This window comes from Peromyscus leucopus, chromosome 9 (genome assembly GCF_004664715.2).
Source record: "Peromyscus leucopus breed LL Stock chromosome 9, UCI_PerLeu_2.1, whole genome shotgun sequence".
Classification (NCBI taxonomy): domain Eukaryota; kingdom Metazoa; phylum Chordata; class Mammalia; order Rodentia; family Cricetidae; genus Peromyscus; species Peromyscus leucopus.
In genome coordinates, this window is record NC_051070.1 from 111655903 (window position 1) to 111677807 (window position 21905).

At 44.7% G+C, this 21905-nt stretch overlaps 1 protein-coding gene across 4 annotated transcripts in view; it reads left to right on the forward strand.

The window, feature by feature from the left end:
- Positions 1 to 21905, forward strand: part of Cacna2d3 (calcium voltage-gated channel auxiliary subunit alpha2delta 3) — an 844969-nt gene that overhangs the window by 753445 nt on the left and 69619 nt on the right. For all 4 annotated transcript variants that reach the window (XM_028882449.2, XM_028882447.2, XM_028882448.2 and 1 more), the window contains 3 exons: positions 9505 to 9566; positions 10667 to 10711; positions 20179 to 20241. In XM_028882449.2, the coding sequence (XP_028738282.1) occupies positions 9505 to 9566; positions 10667 to 10711; positions 20179 to 20241 (170 nt within the window). The remainder of the gene's footprint in view (positions 1 to 9504; positions 9567 to 10666; positions 10712 to 20178; positions 20242 to 21905) is intronic.

Below are 21905 nucleotides of genomic sequence, written 5' to 3' on the forward strand. Positions count from 1 at the left end.
TAAAATTCTAGTACTACTACTACTATTATGTGCTATCAATTTTTAAAAAAAATATATTGATTATGTGAATATGTGTGTACATGATTATGTGTGCACCTCATGTGTGCAGGAGGCCATGGAGACCAGAAGATGGTTGGGTCCCCTAGAACTAGACTGTGAACTACCCAGTGTGGGTGTTGGGAACAAACTCAGGTCCCCTGAAAGCACAGCAAGTACTCTTAAGTGCTGAGCCATCTCCTTAGCCCCTGTGTTTCCATAGCCTGATCTATAAACTAATTTTCATTATGAAGTGTCTCACAGAATATGAAGATATGACTGCTGAGCACTGGAAAATGTTGCATACATTAATTTATTCAGAAGCAAATGAATGCTGGAATTTACCATGCTAAGTTTCTTGAGCTTTCAGGTTTATTGCATGTGTTAGAAAGGGCAGGAGATGGCATAGTATCTTGCCCAATGTCAATGTCTCTGATGTTTTCCGGGAAAAACACAGGTGCTCCCATGTCCACCACACTGGAGAGCATAGACACAAAGGCTGAGCCTTGCATCCTCTTGTGTTTACCTTGCTGAAGTTCTTGCCTCTCTGACTCAGATTTTCTCCAACCACAACTTCAAGCCTCAAATAGCTGGTGAAGAGAATCAAAATAGTAAATGGTGCATGCTGTAACTTAATGCTAGCTCTGGATGAATGTTACAAAGGAAATTTAGCCTGGTGGAACTATTGACCATGACATCAAAATATGCTGTGGCTCCAACAGTCCACTTGTTCCTTGGTAGTAGTGGTGGTAGTGGTGGTAGTGTCACTACTCACTTTCACAGTAGAAACACACCTTAATACCCTTGCTGTATCTGAAAGAGGGAGCAAATATTAAAGGGTTTGAGAATCTGTCCAGGATCACCAACAGTAGTAGAGATATTTCAAGACAGGTGAGCCTTTCTGGAATCTTGGTAGAGCAATAGTTATTTAAAAATAAGCAGTTTCCCAGTCAAGCCATATTATCTTAATAAGGAGTGCTGTTATATCAGTCTGCTGTTCAGATATAGCAATTTGGGATACATTTCGTTATATATATAAAACTTATCTCTCTGGATAAGAATTTTATTTTGTGGAACAACTATTTACATCATGAGAGTCGTGTTCCGAGTTAGGCTGCAGATGAAAACTATTTCAACCCTCCCAGGGTTAAGATTGCCATGGAGGCCTCTGCAGGTCACCTGCAGTTGTGCCGTGTGACCCTCGGGTGGGTTCTGGTTACCAGATTTAGCAATCCAAAATATTTTATCTGGCAATTCTATGCAGTATTCACATTGCGATTTCTTTTCTAGTAAGTGTAGATTTGCAGATTCTGCTGCAGCATCAACAACTTGGGGGCATCTACAAGGTGCTAAGCTGAGCCAAGGCCTAGGACTCCCTTTCCACCCACTGAGCATGGGGTGGACCCCAAGTTCCCACACATCCCTAAAGGGAACCAGAGCTTGACAGCTCTGCAGTGGGCCCAGAGTCTCCCCCGGGAGCTGAGTGTCTGGTCAGTTCCTCTTTCCTTCTACATGTCCTGTAACATGAGCTTTAAAATTGGAGGACTGCGCCATCCCCCCAGCCTTGTAAGCAGCCCATGAGAATATTTTTACTGTTGCTTTGTATTAAACACAGTAACAAACGTTCAGCTCAGAGGTGTTTGGCAAGTGGATGTGGCCTTTCTATTATGGGTTTTGAAAATTTAGAAATTTGACCCCTGATTTTGTTATAATGTCTTTAGTGAATGTTATTAGGTGGCGACCTAATAAGAATTATTAACTAGGGACCTATAATATGGAGCTTATAATTTTCTTAATAGGCAATGATTTGTGTAGTCCCGATTAAAATACAATGAAACCTGAGGCTTAAGTGTTTTATTCTGAAAGGGTGAAGGGATGCAAATCAACTCTTAATGTATTGCCTTGAAATCTTTATTGAAATCATATTATTTGAAGAGTTTTGTGAGCATAAAATGATCTGACAAAAACCATTTGATGCCAGGTCCAGCAGCCTTGGAAAGCTGGGGGAATATAGGTTTCTTCAAATGAAGTCTGGAAAATGCTTCCAGATTACCTCGGGGGTAAAGAAAAATTATTATTCCATTCCACAAGCCCTGTTAATTCTTTTCAACATTGATTCAGTCAAGTAATTAGAACCCAAATGGAGGAAACATGTATAATTGTCATTTATTAGACTTTACAAAAGGTGACTGTTCCTAAGAAACTCTGACTAGAGTGAAAAGTGGTCATAAAAGAGATGTGTGAGCCAAGACACCTGGCCTTCCTCTCTATGTCCCCAGAAGCCAGGCTCAGACAGTAGGTTGAGAAAGTTCTAGATTAAAACAGACTTCTACAGCTATGACTCTTCAAAGAAAATCCTCCACCATCATCTTGTCAATCAAAAGATAACAAGGCACCCCATTTCTCCTCCCTCCTTTTCAGCACAGACATACATCCTGTAGCTCTTCGTTATTTAAAAGTATTACTGTACAGTATGAGAAAGTTTACCTCCCACATACCACAGGGAATACTTCTGAAGTGAACTATGCCTTTGGTAAGGGAGCTAATATTCAAAGTACCTCCTCCCCTTTTATCCTCCTATTTCTTCATTTGATATCAACTAAAATATGTGGGGTGTCTGCTGCTATGAGATTTCCCCCCCCTTGTTTCTGAAATAAGGCCTTACTTTAAAGATGAGTTCCCAGACTTTACCGAGATCACGATGAACACATACGACTTTGGTCTGTATTTTTCTAAAGGCTGTTGCTACTTGGTCTCCCTCACTTACAATGCTTTAAGAAAGTCTTTGGGTTTGTCAGTCTGACATCCAGGTGGACAGTAGAACATCTGCTCCCCACCTCCCTAACCCCCCACCCCCAACTTAGCAAGGATACTCTGTTCTCAGTTTCACCCAAATTAGTCCCAGGATTTCAGTTGTCTTTTTCTGCCCGACATTCCATCATGTGATTCATTAAAGTCTTCACATGAAATACTTTGCAGATGAGCTATGTCATAATTCACATTACAGTTTTCAGTTGGTATTCCTCTGTGAAGTCCTTTCCCTGGACATCCTCGGACCTCTGGAATGGACTTGCACAGATGCAGCAAAGGTCAGCGATCTCTCCTTCAACACTCCAGTGCCACTAAGGGCCTTCTTCCTAAGCCTGGGTTAATTGTGAACTATTCCAAAGAAGTGACATTCCAATTCCTTGTTAGTTCTACTTGCAATGAACTGTTTTGAAAACAAACAGAAGAAAACATTTAAACAAATGTGGCTTGGCTAACAACTATTACAGTGGACTGTTAATTAAGGCAAGTTGGAACTCCAGTATGCCTGGCCTTTTTCCCCCCTATAACATCTAGCAATCTTTGCCATTGTGGACCAAGTAAGAACAATTCAGGGAAACTGTCAAAGTGTGGGCTGGAACTGGAGAGGAGATTTTAACCCAGCATTCATACGAGCCATCACTTCGCTTGAGAAATCTGACCAGCAAGGGGCTTGTTTTTCTAGAGGAGAAAACCTAGGTAGACGTTCAGTTCCAGAAAGCAAAGTTCTGCTCTCAAGAGAGATGCAGTATGGGAAACCCTCCTCACCTGTTGCATTTATTGTTTTACTCACTTTTGTTTTCTCTAACAAAGAGACAGCTTCCTATCATGGGCCTCTAGCCATGGGTTGAAATCTGTTAGAATTTTTCTGTCTGTGGTCAGGGGAGCACAGGGAAGCTGCAGGGTATGACTGCACTCGTGAGCCAGAAAGCAATGGTCATTGTCCCCAGTTGTCAGTAAACCGCGAGTCTTTAAAACTCTCTAGGGCTGAATAGATGGCCATGGCACACACAGAGTGGATGGTGGCCATGTCAATGATAACAATCCTCTTCAATCCTGTGTCCTGCCCACCTGGCCTTGTACTGACTATGTACCATTCCAGAGAAGCAGCTGACATTGTCTGCATGGTGGACCATTCCTCTCAGTAATCTTGAAGAGCTTGCTTGGGTGATTTTGTAAAGTGTTTACATCCCAATATTACACCCTACAGAACATTTCAGTTTACAGACAGTTTAGATTGGTTTTCTGCTTAGGCTCAATATATTGTCATCAAAGGTGCATTGGTCCTGAAATAGATGATAATTAAAGGCCTGGAAACACATTTTGCCAATGTTGTGATCCCACGAGAGTACTCTAACACACTTCATGTTTTATAGTCTTATCCTTGCCCCACAATTTTTTCTTCCAGAAATGAGGCAATGAGACTCCCTTATAGAGAAAAGAAGTAAAATGATGACCTCAAGGCTCACAGCAGTGGACTTAGAAACAGGGCTCACAAACAACTCTCCAGCCACACACTTCAGTTGTAATTCACTGGCAGTGCTGGGACTGCTTTTCTGTCTCCTGGATGAGCCTTCCAAGTGCATGTGAGCATATTCTATGGCTGGAGGGACAGGGGATGTTTAGAAACAGGGGTGTTTGTTGGAGCTTTCATGCCAGGCCTGGTGAATGTTTAATAAACCGGATTTGTGCTCCTAGGGGTAGATTGCAAGTTGAGGCCAAGCCTGAAGAAAATGATTTCTAAATGAATACAATATGAAAATGTTATTTTATTTCTAATTTTACATGTGACATTGTTACTTGGTGAGTTTCAGATTACCCTTGAATGCGTGTCTATTAACATGATATGAGATGCAGGCATGATTTCATCTTGAGTGCATTTGAATATAATAGCACTGGAAATGTAATTTGTATTCTCAAATTTTATGAAGCAAAATAAATCAATCTTGGGGGTGGTAGCCATATTGAGCATATTGCATTAATTTCTTTGGGGGTTTTCACAAGATAATTAACAACTTCCTTTTGCAGAACCAAGTTGGGTCGTGATAGAAGACCTATCTCATCTGAACTCTTGGAGTCTTCCATACATATCCATCCTCATTTCTCTCACCTCTAGGAAGTGGTAATATGGGCAGGCCTTCCTAGAACTTTACCTTCCATCCCTTCTGTGATTGCTGGTTACTATCCAATAGAACGTTTTGCAAAGGTGAAATGTTCTAGATTAGTATACTGACCACAGTAGCTTGTGGGTTCACAAAGCTATGGCACTCCTAAAATGTGACTCATGCAACTAAGGAGCCCAATGATGAATTGTATTCACTTTTAATTTAAATAGCCACATCAGCAGCCGCCATCAATTTTGATTGCACAGAATCAGAGCACCAGAGGTAGCTGCCTGCACCTGTATTAGAATGAATGAACCACAGGCATTCTAATAGCCCAGTGGTGATGAGTGATGTCCTCTGATGGCCTCTGCCAGTCTAAGGTTAGTTCTCTTCTATGATTGGCCAGCCCTCCACAGCCTCCCAGCCCTTGCCTATTGTATCTGCATCTTTCTGACAATATACCTCCTACCTAGCACTTACTGGGCTTCTGATAGATACAGAGACAAGAAATAGAGGATGAAATTGGGTAAAGGGGGTAGAAAATTACAAGGTTGGGAAAAGAGAAAAGTCTCAAAGGAAGATGTTCAGGGAAGGTCTGAGTTGTATTGTGTTGAGCGGTTTGTACCCAAGCCTTCTTGTCACGATGATGAGAGTTGAAAGAGCCATCACCGGTATAGTTCAAATCCAAAGAGATGGCCATACCTGAGATGTCTGAGTATTTCCTAGGAATGGGCTTGGGGGTCTTCTGGATAATAATGCTCTTAACAACAAGTTTGATGTTTTGCTGAATTCTGAAGACTACCCATATATTTTCTGGTCATCTTAGGAGGCACATTGGGAAGGATGCTACGGAATACTGTTTGGGGGTATGTTCAGGGTTGTATGCAAAAGAAACCTGGGTTCTTATGATGGAGGTTGTGAGCTAGGAGCTTAGGAACATTTTAATCACATGGAAGTGAGGAGTACCACAGACTCCAGGACAATATGTTCATGATTTTCTGGACTGTCTAAAAAATTTCAAACCCATGCAATGGTGTTTTTATTTTCTGCGCTCTCCCTGGGATTTGAGTTTCACTAAAGCATTTTCTGCCCTTGTTTTCCTTATTAAATTAGCAAGACTGACTTGAAGCAGAATACACTGTTAGGGCTTGAAATGTTGTTGAAAGAATCAAACAGATGGGCATGAGAAATACCTCAGGTTTCACTTAGGTTGTGGAGGGTGGTGCAAGGAATGGACTTGCCGAGGTAGAAATGCTTTCCCTGATAAAAGTTGAAAAGGAAAAACATGTGGAGCAAAACAAAGGAAACCCAGTGATGCTTGGCCTCGTGTTTTACCCTTATTTTTTATTGTTTGGTTTATACTTTAAATCATTTCCATGCTTAAGAAATAGTAAGCCCTATGCTCCATTGGCCAAAATTTGTGTACTGTCCTGTTGCCCACTGTTTGGGCCCTTTGCCTGGCGTTTGTTCGGCAGGCTTTGGAGTGGGTATTCAAAAATACAAATCTGGTCCCGTTGCTTCAGTAAATATCTTTAGCAGTACCTACAGCAAATGTCAACAGTGTTTTCGCAGTAAAGGGACAGATAGTAAATGCTTAGGCTTTGTGGGCCATTCTGTCTCTGTTGTAATCCCTCAGCTTTGGTATTATAGGCCCAGACAGTATGTAAACAAATGACTGTTCCAATAAAACTTTATTTACAAAACAGGGCTAGATTTGGCCCTGAGCTAATCCCCAGCCTATGGGAAAGTCTTCACATGACTTGGACTAACACTTAAGATCTTTTGTCAGTCAACCCCTCCATGCACACCTAGGTCCCTGTGCCTACTCTTCTCAATCCTCAAAGCCCTGTGGTCTTAAAGGCTCCCTGCCTTTACCCATGCTGTTTCCTTCATTTAGATTCCTATTTCCTCTTGATTCCTATTTTGCCTTGAGTTAGATCTCCTTCCCATAACAAGCACAGATCCCTTGGTGGACTTCATATCCCAGAATTCTTTGCTTCTGCCGGTAGTGTAGCCCTTACCATGGAGCTATTTCTCAGTAGGATGCTAACAGGGTGAGTGATCCATTTCAATTAGTACCCAACTGAGAGCTTAGCACAGTGAAGGCCAGAGGAAAAACTTATCATTAATTCAACCCACCAATGTGATTATGAGTCTCTGAATCATAGAGAAGCATTCAAAAGTCTAGAGGAAAACCCTGAAAGTCCAAATGTGATAAAGGGAGCCAGGGCTATGCTGCTGGAGTTGGCATGAGGGCAACCAGCAGGAACATTGCCATGTGGAACTGGGCAGACAAGTTACCATCAGGATCCTAGGAGCCCTGGACAGTAGCCACATGGCCCAGAGGAGAGTGTGCAAGGGAAGCAGTGTCTTAGTTAGGGCATCAAGCCTAGGGCAAGGATGCAGCCTATTGGAGGGAGATCAGAGAAAGTCGGCCTGCCTGTATGATTAATGGGGCAGAGGAACTGACTCATGAGGGAAGATTAAATTGCCTTGAGGAGATGGGGTACAGGACCAACAGAGGCAGATGATAGCAGACTCCAAGTATGTGGGATGGATAAACACCCTGGAGGGAGCAGCTAGATTCATTAGGGAGGTGAAGAAGGGGTCCTGCCAGAGGCTGGAAAGGTGCTCGGAAGGGACACAGGAAAGTGCTGGGGAAACACAAGAGGTGATGGTGGGTAAGACGCCTCTGGACTGTTGGAAGGAGAAACACCATGGAGAGTTTGCCGTAGAGTGACTATTTCAGGAACTCCTGTATTCTCGTCATTGCGGCTTGCCATGATCTTGACCTTGGCCTAAAGAGATGGCATTAGAATTAATCAGTGCCAGGGAGGGCAGCTGGGGAATTACAAAGCGGAAGGCAGGAACTCTTCCCGCTCCTCATAGACACCAGCTGCCAGCTCTAACAGCAGTTTTGAGGCCCTCTTCTCCGAAACCCATTGCTGTCTGCTCCTGACTGACTTTGATAAAGCCCTAAGTTCTTGTCCCAAGCCTTTCTGAAGTAAAGGATGCAGCCCTTGGCGCCTGGTGCACAGAGCAAATCCCAGCTTTGTGTTCGTACGACCCTGCTTTAGCCTGGTAGGCATTTTGAAAGACAGATTGTATTGGAAATGCTACAAATGTCCCCCAGACTCCAAGATCAGCTTCCTTCAGGCATTCACTGATCTTGGCTTCAAGGCTAGGATGGGGCGGCTCAACTGGTGATCTCACCAGATGCCCAACACTGAACATTGTAGGTCTGTAGAGCCAGGATATTGAAGACTCCAGAGAAGATATCCTTTGTGTGTGTGTGTGTGTGTGTGTGTGTGTGTGTGTGTGTGTGTGTGTGTGTGTGTGTATGTATGTATATATGTATATATAATAATCACCTTTATAAAAAAACTATGCCTCCACTTACACCTCCATGAAATGTGAGCTACATGAACTTGGCAGAGAGAGGAAGATATTCTGGCATCTTTTTCTTAGAGCTCCCCAGGGCATTCCATTCTGTTGGGAACCAACTATGAAAAATGATTTACTTATAGTTTTTATCTTTCTCTGTAATTCTAACAATACTATCATCCTTGAGGGTTTTGTTTGTTTGGCTTTTTTTTTTTTTTGCTACTTGTGTTTTCTGTTGGTGCTATTATTATTTAGGAAAGATAAGTAGCACACAGGCAATATGCAGACATCATGGCAAACCCTAGAAAGGCCTTGCCTGCCAGGCCAGTGTGCAGAACTACACTAGAGTACATGCTAACACCCCCTACCCCCATCGCCCAGTCCAGTTGAATCATTCTTTGAACTCCTGTAAAGTATTATTGCCATCTGATGAGATTGGGGCCCTGACCGCTTTGCTTTCAGAGTTATGCTGACGTGGCTTTCTGGGGGGAAATGTGACAAGACTGTTCATGTACTAGTTGTCCCACCGAATGCCACTGCCTAAAGTTTCTTTCCTCTCAGTATCGTCACTGCAGCCAGCCTTTCCTGTTGCCTTAGAAAGATTTCCACAGACACCCAGAGCTGTGTGTTCCCTCCATCTCCTGGGCAAAGAAGGGCATTGGGGTGTGGACACTAGAGGGCCAGTGAAGCCAAGTCACATCAGAGCAAAGTGACTCCCTTGCTAATGCCAGCCTGTGACTGCTGCCTTTCAGATGTGATACCTAAAAGAACAAAAACAAAAACAAAACACTATGGGGAATGTATTGAGCCCTGAAAGTAATAGCTGAGAAAGGAACTGAAGATACATTCTAGATATTTTTAATGACAAATGTCAGCTTGTGCTAGGGCTACAGATAAATGGAATTTAGAAATGCACACTGAAGTAATACCACTATAAAGAACACCTACACTGAGATCAGTTTGTGACTGGGTTCTGAGCACAGGGACCCTTGAGACTCCCTTACCTACAAGGAGAAAGGTCAGAGCTGTCAGGCTGTAGGTGTATGGTTCACTGTTATTCTTTTTTCCAGTATGCTATGTCAGATCTTGCCATGACGGATCATTTCCAATGACAATCTGGAATAGTTGTGTAAAGAGGTCGCTGATGCTTTGTTTTCTTTATAATCTACCCCAGCTGTAGGCATTCAGATGAAACTTGAATTCTTCCAGAGAAAGTTCTGGACTGCCAGCAGACAGGTAAGTTCCAGTGGGCATCTCGGGCCATGAGCGGCTCTGTTGTTACACAGGTGTCTCCATATGGGGAGCTGGGGCCAGCAGCGCCGGATTTCTGATGACTGTTTGTAAAATGAATTGCCAGCTCCTCAGATTACCATTCATTTCACAGTGAAACTCAGGCTGTCAGCATGTTAGACACCACATGCTGGGCAAAGCAGGGGATTTGCTCCTAGGGGCTGTTGGAATTAGGAGATCAAGAGGGTGACTTTACAAAGGGTGTTTCTCTCTTCCTATTGGGGCCTTTTGTTATTTCAGCGTGACTTTATTCTGATCATGTTGTCGTGTCCAGCTAGTTATCTGTGCCTCTCCTTATTGCATTGTAGAAGGCCACCATATGACCTGCTTTGTCAAAGCATGCATCTGCCTTTCTGGCCAAAGGACTTCAAGAGGCTATTGCACCTTGGAAAATCCAGGGCATTCCTCCCCTTTGCTGTGCTCTATGAACTAAGACATCCCAGGTGTCTGACCAGTATTGAACAGAAATGGCAGGCCACGAAGTTGCTTCCACCTGCCCAGTTCTAAATGTCAGAAGTATATTTCGAGCAAAAATGAAATCAGCACACAAAAGGCAAATGAGCAATTCCATATTTAATGTGCACTATTCACAATAGGGAATCGACCTAGAGACCCATCCAGAGATGGATGCACAAAGAGCTTATCATTTCTTAAATTATGATATGATAGGAAACTACAAACTAAGAACATAAGCAAGAGTTTCCTTTTCAAGTCATTGAGAAATAGTTTTAAATTAAATAATGACATAATGATATCTTTTGTTACCAAAAGATCTGAGATCTTTGAGAGATATCATCAGTGTTGAATGACAACATAAATTAAGAGATGGAAAAGCGCCAGCCCTCCCCACATTGTGTCTTTTATACTATGATTCTGAATTCATACGGACTCCAGAGAGTACAGCCAAGTTTCATCTGAAAACGTTCCCTTTGGATGAAACCTGGTACTTGCATCACAGGCCCTGACCTCTCCGTAGCTAGGCAGCAGCTGCAGCAAATGCTGGGATGACCCAGTAACATGGTTCCCTTTTCTCTTCCCCCTCACAGTGTGCCTCCCTGGATGGCAAATGCTCCATAAGCTGCGATGATGAGGTAAGGTGGCCTCCTGGTCATGTTTCTGGACAAAGGGAAGTGTTAGACAGTGCATTCTGCAGAAGGAATGCCGCTGTGATAGAGCCAGGTCTGACGCATCACCGTGGGCCAGCCTCCAGAGAGAGAGAGAGAGAGAGAGAGAGAGAGAGAGAGAGAGAGAGAGAGAGAGAGGATATTTGTTTCGTTCCTCATCCCCCCATCCCCAATTATACAGTTTGGTTGTAAGAGCCAGAGAAATATGTTTTAGATATTTCCTGGGCTGTGCTATTGGAATATTGGTGTTTTATTTACAGGAAGCAATATACATTACTTCCATTTAAAGATCCCATTAGGGTTCCCACAGCTTTGTCTCCATGCCTCATCTTCTTCCCACCATCAGAACACTAGATGAACTAGGTAGAGAACTATTGGCTCTATGTATAGGTAAGATAATCAAAGATAAAGCAGGCCAAGGTGGTGTATGGCTGTAATCCCAGAGCTCTTCCAAGAGGTGGTGGCAGGAGGGGCATTCTAAGTTCAAGACCAGTCTGCTCTACATAGAGAGTTCCTAACTGGCCAGGACCGTCGAGTGAGGCCCTGGCAGAAAGAAAGGGTTGGGCAGGGAGATTAAAGGGAGTAGAAGGAAAGAGAAGACAACCAAAGATGAGATAAACAAGTGGTTTGGTTCATTTCATGTGATTAACAAGCTGCAAATCTGGAGCAGAAACCTGGGGAACTCAGGTTTTCATTCAAACATAGCTATTTCTACCTAACATTTCTCTATCTCTATTTTCCCTTTCCTTCTCCCCCTCCTTTGGAGGGAGGAATTTGAATAACTTGGGTCAGCAATGGAAGAAATTAATATATCACTGTCTTAAGCCACTGGACTGAATCATGGTGGCCTCTCTGCTTCTGCTTAGGTTGCCTTTCTGTCTCTCTGCTTTAGCTACACATCGGTCAATCCATCAACTAAACTCTATAGTCAAATATTTACAGTTCTTCTGGTTACCACAAGGATTTCAGGAACGTTTGCCAAACCTAATTTCAACTCAGAGAACATAGGTTAGAAGTAGAGTTTTTTTTTTTTTTGTTTTGTTTTTTGTTTTTTGTTTTTCGAGACAGGGTTTCTCTGTGTAGCTTTGCGCCTTTCCTGGAACTCACTTGGTAGTCCAGGCTGGCCTCGAACTCACAGAGATCCGCCTGCCTCTGCCTCCCGAGTGCTGGGATTAAAGGCGTGCGCCACCACCGCCCGGCTAGAAGTAGAGTTTTTTAAAGTAGGTAAATGGAAAACAAGAACATAAATGCAAAAGAGTCCAGGACAGAGTTAGAGCAACAACAGAAAGTTTGGTTCCCAGTGGTCTAGCGGCCAGCTTGAAAGGAAAATTGTTCTCATAACACGATCACTATATGAGTCACCAAATCTGCAGAGCAAAAGCCAATCTGTCATGTTTTCAGCAAAAGCCCAACTTTTTTCTGATCATCAGATCAAAAATAATTTTCCCTGAGGAATGTTCAATACCCTTTTCAGTAAGCTTGGGGATAACTTCATAGGGTAGCCATGGGGACTCAGATCTCCACTCTGGCTTTAAGACACATCAGCATGTTAGTGCGAGCAGTTGGGTTAAACTCCACCCCCTTGCCTCTCTGGAGTGCGCAGATGGCACAAAAGGGTGTATCACAGACTACACTGGGTATTGTTGCAAATCCAAGCTACAGTAAGAGAAAGGAGAATGGTTGGTTGACTAGCCCGATGGAAGGGTGGATGCTAGTTTGGAAAGGTGGTCAGATGAATGGGTGGTTGGCTACACATGTGCAGAGTTGTTTAAAGATTTTATGAACATGAGAGGTGGTATTTTTTTCCCTACAACTCACACCACCTGGGTGTACTTCCCACATAAAGACAAGCGAAGGCAGATTTCCATCTGGGCTTGGAAACATCCAGTCTGTTGGCTGCTTCCTGACTGGTAGTGTGGGTACTGTAGCATGGTGTTTAAAGGCACAAGCCATGGGGTTAGACTGTTGAGATCCTAACTATGACTCTGAAAGTAGGTGACAATGTGACCTTGGACAATTTTCCAAACCTTTCTTTGCCCCTGCTTCTTCAGCCATACAGGGATTGTAGAAATATCCAGAGCTGAAGTGAAGAATGCATGGGAAAAAAATGGAAGACTCTGTCACAGCTCCTAGAAAAGGCACACACTCATTGATGCAAACCAAACATGCACCAAACTATTCTTGCCATAGAGTGGTGACTCACCTGGGCCTAAAGTCCCAGGTGCCAATGGCACACACACCAAGGTACAATTACCACGGGCCACAATGCTGCCATTAGTACTGTGATCATTCTCTTGTGCCTAGGAGAGACACCCATGTCCTAAAGGGTCACAAACTGAAAAGTAAGCCTTAAATTGATCCCCCGCTCTTTTTTAAATTTTTTTATTTTTTTGTAAATTGGGTCTCATGCTCATCGTGCGTTAGTCTGCACTTTGAAATTTTCATCCATTTTGCTTTTGACTATTAAGTTTTAGCTCTAGGCAACCAACTGGCATTGCTTTAAATGAGAAAGCTAGCCCTGACTTCCCACTTAGACCCAATGTCATTTTTTCAGCAGACACCTGCCAATATCACTCTTTTTGTGACATTTCATTAGGCCTGTAGAGCTGTCCAGTGTCCCTTCTCTTCCTCAGCTGGCCTCAAATCATCCACCATTAAAATTAACTTCAAGGCTCCTTCTGAACCCATGCTTCTGTCTGTACCACCACACTGAGAATGGTCCACTTTCTTAGACTGCTCAGACACACACTGGCTGAGGGACTGACCCATCAGGACATTCTGGGCCCCCGCAACTGTGTGCTGCCAAGGTGGTTGGGGTATGTGGACAGACATATTTTAGCCTTGTAGGAGGGCATCTTTAGATTGTCAGGAAGGGGTAGAAGCATGTGATTGGTAGGACCCAGTCATGGGAATGAGGAAGAGTTATAAGGAGTTCTGTTCCACCCAGGGTGAATGTCCACTTCAGAGCCTTCGAAAGAACTTTTCAGGCATTTACACATTCCTTCCTGAGATGTTGACTGGGTCCTTATTTGGAGTAAGTAAGTGCCTGGCTGACCTCAAAGGATGGAGTAGGAAGACTACTTCCACAGTACTTACTGCGTAGTAGCAGGAGAGATACTCAGATGATTTTTACCACTCAGGATATATGCCGTCAAGAAGCTTGACACACCAGTCAGGACACCCTCTCTGAGGAGGCAACATTCAAATCAACAGAAGATGGAGAAAGAAAGGACATTTGGAAATGATACCCAATGAAAAAGGACAGGCAGGCAGCAGGCAACACTCCTGCCAGGGCACCAAGGTGACAGAAAAGGCATGGTTGGTGTTGAGGACAGGAAGGCCGTGCTCACCCCCATTTCTGTATGACCCAGCAGTACAGCCACTTTTGCCCCTCACCTGTCCATCAACCCCATCACTTATGGACAACACTAGTACTTTGCAAAGACAGAGGAAGGTTAGTGGCTGCCTTGTGAGAGGTCAAAATCTTCATGATAAATGTAGCTCTGTGCTCCTTCCAAAGAGACAGAGATTGGTGTGGGCTATGAATCACTGAGACTTTTTGAGTCTGGGTAGGAATTTCTCCTGACATGTGAAAGATGCCTTGAATGATGACAGAGCTGAACAGGGCAACATCCAAGCAACTGGATAGCTCCATATCTGGAAACACCCAGGCTGCAGAGTTCATAGGTCAGAGGATCATTTACTAGCTAGTGTGAGAAGGGACATAGATGAATCCTACGAGACATGATTTTTCCGAGTTATCGCTTTGCAAAGCAATGGTTCTTAAAGACCCATTGTTCCTCCCTCTCTGTCTCTGTCTCTCTGTATGTGTGGATGTGCATGTGCATGTAAAATGCAGTCCATGTCAGAAATCATCTTGGCTTGGTTTGCTACTTTATTCACTGAGGCATGGTCTCTAAAGTTGGGGCCCCTTGATATGGATAGCCTCCCAAGCCAGCCAGCTCTGCAGATCCCCCCTTGTCTCTGCCTTCTGAGGCTGGAATTACAGAAGAGCTTCCATGCCCACCCATCATTTACTTGGGTTCTGGGGAATCTGAGCTCCCCTCCTCATGCATGTAAAGCATGTGCCTTCTCTATAGCCCAAAATATGGAATCTTGATTTGATAAGTGGTCTGTAATGAGAGGACACAAGAAGTGATGGGGAAGGCGAGGGCAGTCTGCTTCAAAGTGACGCGCTGGGGATCTGCTTGGGAAACCTGGAGAAAAAGGTATTGAGGAGTGGTACTTCTGTGAGCCGGAGACTCAGGGATCCAGACCTCACACGCTCTGATACAAGATCCCCCTTCCCACCCCCACATACACACACACACACACACACACACACACCACAATTGCAATGCTGCACAGTGCCAAGCTCTTAAGTGAATTCCACCAGTCAAAACAAACAGAAGGCATCTCCTAAAACAAACATCTTGAAGCCCCACCCCCACCCCAGGGTCTCCTGTTAAAAACTGGGCCATGCTTCTCTTTCTGCGAAACTGTAGCACTGTGGCATGTGAATCCTCAGAAAAGGATACATGGTAGGTGGCCAGTCTTCACTGGTGGGTGGACATAATGCATTCTTTAGGGTCTTGCTCATCGCTCAGCCTTCATTCACATGGCCGTCCCATCCCACATGGGCCCTTTCACTCCCCCATGGAAATGCAGTAGCTTCCTAGAACACCCAGGTATTATTCAAGTTCACACTGATAGCACCAGTCAGAGCCTCTGGTTCCAAAGCCAGTATCTCGGCCCCGGGCTCGATAGTGCCTTCCAGTGAACACTGAATTTGGCCCTGTGCCTTCTCAGTCCCCATCACCCTTCCCTCCCAGTCTGCAGCTTCAGAGTTCCCATGCCAGGATTTTGGCGTAAAAGCTGCGTGCGTGCCTCAGTCCACTTGAATCAGATTCTCTGGGCAATACTGAATCAGCAAATCATTGTAGAAAGATGAAAAGGAACAAACCAGCAATCTGCTTCTCACTCTCCTTTCCCTCTCTGCACATTTTAGGAGCAACCTCATCCTGCAAGGTCCAAATGTGGCCGGGGAGTCCGTATTAACTAACCTGTGTGTCAGAACTCCAAGCTCCTCATCACCCTGTTAGTAGATCCTCAGGGACATGGTGACTTGCAGTCAGCTTTCAAGATACCAGGGTTCATTTAGGGGGAGTGACGTGAGGAGGTTAAGCTAGGGAAGTGCTCCTAGTTCTTTTCCACTGGAAAGGCAATTGAATCATATTTGTCACAAGTGTCAAAACCAACTCATCAGACCTGAAGGTGGATGATGTTGGCCCAGCTGTTCCCCACACCTCACACTGGACGCTCTCATTCCAAGTGCCGACTCCAGGCTACTGTACCCCTTGGCCATAATTTAACTCATGGGTTTTTTAGAGAGGTTTTCTGGGGAATCATATGGTCACTCAAATTGCCTTTCAGCATTTACAGGCAGATAGCATAGCACTGCCTATACTCGAAACATAATGACGCCTTCCAGGTCCAATGGCCTAGGTCTCCATCAATCAGCCACGTCACTGGGTGACTCAGCATCTGCTTCTGCTCTGACTTCCCCGGTGATATGTCAGCCTCACTGTTGGCACGCTTGCTTCTTGCCTCATGAGGTGACCAAATCTTTATACGTTCAACAGATCCTGGAAATTCAAACTTGACCATGTCCTCTGCTGCCAGCTCCTATCCTGGCATCCTCACGGAACAGGGAAAGGGTACACCTAAAAATGGTAACGGGATACATGGTCCAAGGAGGAAACATTCATGTTCTCCTGGAGCCCAATGTTCTCAGTACAGAGGAAACAGACGTGCCCAGCTGTGCTCACCCACTGGAGTGTCTGCATGCCATGCTTTCTGGAGATCCGGCAGCTGGGACCTCCTGGTTCTTCTTTCTGTCCCTACCTGGTAGGATGTAGGCCAAATCTGACCATGACCAGGGGATCAGGGAGTATCATTCTAGATTCCAGCTTGTCTTTGGCTTTTGTGCCTTCTTTCATGCCTGATCCCTCAGCCAGTGGTACGTACACACAGAAACCCTCTTAGCTATATCTGATGACTCTCTTGGGCGCAGATATTAGCTTAACATTTGCTGTGCTCATGGATCTAGGCAACGTGCCACTGGGGTCATTTCTACCTGATCCAATGGACCCAAGCACCAGTTCCTTTGGGAGTTTTGCTTGCTTTCAGCTGTAACACACCAAGCATTTGGGGTGGACGTGGTCTGTCTGACTTTTCTGCTTTCCTTAAGGTCTTTTAATTGCTCTGTGGTTACTCTATAGTTTTCTATAGGTTAAGTGTTTTCATTCTTCAAAGAAAGTCTTCCATGAACAGGCAGGACCTGAGGCCTTCTGTCTTCCCAAAGGGGGACTAGCCAGCCAGTAGTAGGAACAGAAGGTCTGAGGTCACAGAGCACTGGGTTCAGATCCCACATGCTTATTTGTGTGGCCTCGCACCTTGGTTTTCTTCTCGGTCCAAGGGGAATTTCCTTTTTGAATGGCCATCTCATATGAGGAGAGCTTGTCTTTCCTCTTCCCATTCTTCCTCTTCCTCGTCTCCCACTACTTCCTCACTTTTCCTCCTCCTTGTCTTTACAACCATATTTTTATGAAAAAATTCTTCCTATGACAGTTGTAATCGCTTTACCAAGGCTTGCCATTCCTCTCTTTGTGGCTTGTACATTTTTGAACAATAAAAGATTTTAAAATGGGGGGAGCTGGGGAAATGACTCAGTGGGTAAGAAAGCTCATTTTGCAAGCATAAAGACCTAAGTTCGAATCCTAGCCCCCATGTCAAAGCCAAACTGGGGATCATGGTGGAGAGAGACTGGAGCTTCCTAGTCCACCATCGTAGACAGCACAGTCAGCTTCTTATTCAATGAGAGAACTGTCTCAAGGCCATAAGGCAGACAGCAGCACCATCCTCTGGCCTTGTACACATGTGCACATGCCCTGTGTAGACATACCCCATGCCACAGACACTAAATTAAGAAGCAGCTTTCACCTCAGATGTAGAACTCTCACGCTGTTCGTTCCACCCGAAAAGAGAGCGGGGCTTAGGGAGGAATATGTCACATGCCTAAGATGCTAGTGTCCCCATGTCCCACCTCTTTCCAGCCAGCACTGGCCAAGGTGAGGACAACAGGAAGCCGGCTTGGTGAGAACCAGATGTTTTCATCTGACAACAAGTTTTAATGAGGCCTTGTTCTCAGGAGAATTTTTATGGAAATATGTTGATTTTTTATAATTCAGTATAGTTGCAACTCTGTTTTCCAAAGAAAGAAATCAAGTAGGGAATGGGGCCAGTGTGATAATGGGGTCTCATTTGGTCCCATTTTTTTGGAAATCAATGTCTCTGAAAGCATTTCCATGCCTCCTCTACAATGGTACTTTTCCTTCTGATCAATCCTAACATGGCAGGGGCTTCCCCTGGGACTGGACTTTTCCTCCATTCTTACTTACTCCTGTGGACTTAATGATATTGTGACCTCTCTAAAGATTTCCAGTTGTTTTTTTTTTTTTTTAAATTGCCTTGTCTCCAGAATTGTATTGGCCAGTATTTACAATATTAGACAGAGATATGGACCAGAGATAAAAGGATGATGTCTGGGATGTTTGGGTAGGAATTAATGATCTAAATAGGAAATTGAGGCAGAAACTATGGGAACGTCAGACCCTCTGTGCAACTGGGGGCAAATGGCTGACCAGTAAGGGAATATGGAATCCACTTCTGTGCTCAGTACAAACGACCTGACGGAATGGCATGGGCTAAGCGCACTGGGGATGTCTGTATCTGCACAGTGAACAGCATGCCATTGGAATCCGTGAGGACATGGCCCCAGTGTTAACAGAACTGTCACTCACAGCAAACTAGTGTAGTCCCAGTGAGGATGTTCAAAGTAACTTTCTACAACAATGGATATGCTAAAGCACAGCCTCTGACTATTGAACTATAACTCAAGTAGCCTACGGACTGAGTCTATAACTGTCTTCATCTTAGGCAAATTTCAGCCAAATTTCAGCATAAAGCTTGTGGCGACTGTCCATCTCAGCAGCCCAGCTTTCCAAGATCACTTCTTTAATGCTGTCTGCTGAACAAACCTAGAGTTTACTGTGGTCCTCGGCAAGACTGAGGCAGCGTTCCTAAGGCCGGGAACTTCTGCAGAAAGCAAGAGTATGAACAGGCAGGAAGCATCCCTCTGACCCCTTGGATAAATGAAGTCAAGCTCAGCCATTCATTTAAACATCCAAGCCTGCTTTAAGCCCAGCACTAGGGAGGCAGAGGCAGGCAGATCTCTGAGTTTGAGGCTAGCCTGGTCTACAAAGCGAGTGCCAGGACAGCCAAGGCTACACAAAGAAACTCTGTCTCAAAAAAAAGAAAGAAAAAAAAAACCCCACAAAATCAAAGGAAACAAAAGAGTTCTTGCTGTAGTTTCACATCCTGTCCATTCCCCCCGCTGACCAGCCCAGAACTAGGAGTATGAGCCAGGTCTCTCTGACTTCCTCACTTCTGTCCTTTCATGCCTGACAAAACCAACCCTGTGCCTAGGCCAATGTCCCAGCACACACCAGCCTGGTGGTGGCCTGGAGCTAAGCGGAATTTAGCTCAGGGTAAAGATATGTTACAAATTAAACGTTGCCGTCGGTATGTAAAGCTGCAATAAATAGAAACGGAGTTCCATCAAGGACGGAATTAAGCCTTAAGTTTAAACTCCACAGCACTGTAATTAAATCTTCGCCTGTAGCAAGCCATTCAGGGGAGATTAAAGGAGCGTGGGGGGAAGCAGGGGTTTGTTTGCCTTACCTTGCTCCCCACAATTTATAAGTCTGAGCTACCAAAAGCTAGTGGTCCTGCCCCCACATCCAGCTCCCAATTAAAAACACAGTTTGAAAACCTTTAGGAGGCCTGAGGGGCCCCTTTTACAGAGGGCTGCCCCTTCCCAGTGCCTCAGTCCATGAACAAATTAAAAAGTATTACCTGGTCCCCTGATGGTCCCCTGAGCTGACACGGTGTTTTCATTAATACATCATTAGAGTAAGGGCATTGCGCTGGCATTTGGATTTCCAAATGGCCGGCACCGCAGCCGATACAAAGAAAAGCCTCAGAACACTTCCTTTTAAAGGGAAAATGGAAGACAAACTTCAGTTCCTTGTTCTCCTGTGTGTATCCGTTGTATCCCAGTCCCCCTCTTCCAAGCTCGGCTCTCTTGTTTGTCTCCTTGTCTCAACTTCCTCAGTTTTGCCAAGTCAAGCCTGCAAAACTTACTCCAAACATGACCTTAACTCCCAGAGCCAGCAAGTATTTTCAGTTCCCTGATTTCTACTCCCCTCCCCTTCCCCACCAAGGCGGGTGTGGGTCTCCGTGTCTGGAAATACATCATTCTGTGCACAAGCCCTCTGAGGCCTGAAGGTGAAATGTGCATTCTGATTTTCTAGACTGTGAACTGCTACCTCATAGACAATAATGGATTCATTCTGGTGTCTGAAGACTACACACAGGTGAGTGAGGAGGCATGCCCAACTCCACGAAAAGGGGATCAGATGGCTCTTGGTCTGAGGTGGGGACAAACTATGGAGTTAAGACTTGGATATGAGGCAACGTATGGTTATGTATGAGGCAACAGCCGATTGTAAACCTCATTTCTCTCAGAATGTCACAGACTACTTCTCAGTAGCCCTCAGAACGTTTTTACCACCTGGTGTGGAGCTGCCAGGGAGGCAGGGGCCAGGGTCTGTTCCGGTACTCATAAATGTTAAATTCACAAAATTCTTTTGCCTCAGAGTTGTCTGAGCTGCAAAAGAAATTTTGCCTGGGGCTGAGGTGAGGGCTCAGTGGGTAAAGCACCGACTTGAGTTCAAATCACCAGAACCCATGTAAAACTGGGTGCCATGCTGTGCATCTGGAGTCACGGTGCTCCTTTGGTAAGATGGGTGGCAGAGACAGGGAAGTCCTAGAAGTTTGCACGTGTGACCAACAAAGAATGACAGTCTGGACAGGGTAAAAGGCAGAAATCAGTACCCAAGGTTGTCCTCTATTTTCAATACCTATGCTGCGGGACATGCAGGCACCCATATACGTGTGTGTGTGTGTGTGTGTGTGTGTGTGTGTGTGTGTGTGTGTGTGTGTGTGTGTGTGTATATGTATACTAACTTATAAACACGTGCATGCATGTGTTTGTGCACACATATACATACGACACTCACAGGTGCATGTGTACATACACCACACACACACACACACACACATGCATGCACACACAATATAGATTTTTAAAAACCAATTTTTGCCTGAAGGTTGGAGGTACTTTAAGACTTTGGGCAACTTTAGGGAGATTTTTTTTGCTCCTTCTGATATTTAACCTTCATGCACATACCCATACACACATGAACTTTCTTTAAAATCATCTGAAAGGAGTCAACAATTTGAAAGGTCCATTCATGCCCAATACATTAGTTCATTTGTTTTAAACATGGCTCTGTAAGATCTGAGCATAGAGATTGGATCATTTAGAAATAGTGACTTCAGAAAATGATTTTTTGATTCCATTTCTGCTCTTCCCCCGAGCGTGTTTAAATGTACCCTAGGCTCCTGATGCCTCCAGTCTCCGTGGTGAGTATCATGGGACAGTAGGTAGGAAAAATGAGCCCATGAAACAAGGCCAGTCTCTGAGAAGCTAGGAAGCCCACCAGCCTGTGTAACATGTCTGTCTGAGTCAGAGGAAACGGAGACACTGAAGAACCTGTGGGTCGAGAACCCAGAATCCCTGCTTGGAAGAAGGAGTTCTGTCACTCTCCCACAGCTACCCACACAGCTGAGATGAGGCTTGGTTCTGGGCTCAGGAGGCATGGGGTGCCTTCGTCCCCCAGTAAACCCTGGCTTGGCCAGAAAACCACTCAGAAAGCCATGGCTCCTGCAGGAAACCTTTCTGCCTCCTGAAATAGGGAGCCCGCCAGCCTGCTTGGTTCAGGCTTGTTTGATGTTGTCTGGCTTCCTGCACCCCAATTAGGATAATTCTCCATCTGACAGCCAGTTCCATTGGCACTGGCATATTTACACACAGAAAATACCGATGTCCTTGTAACAGCAGTGGCACATGCCCACAGAACATGTAAGCATTTCCAAACTCCCCTTAAGTGGGAAAGGAAGTGCTTGATATTCAGTA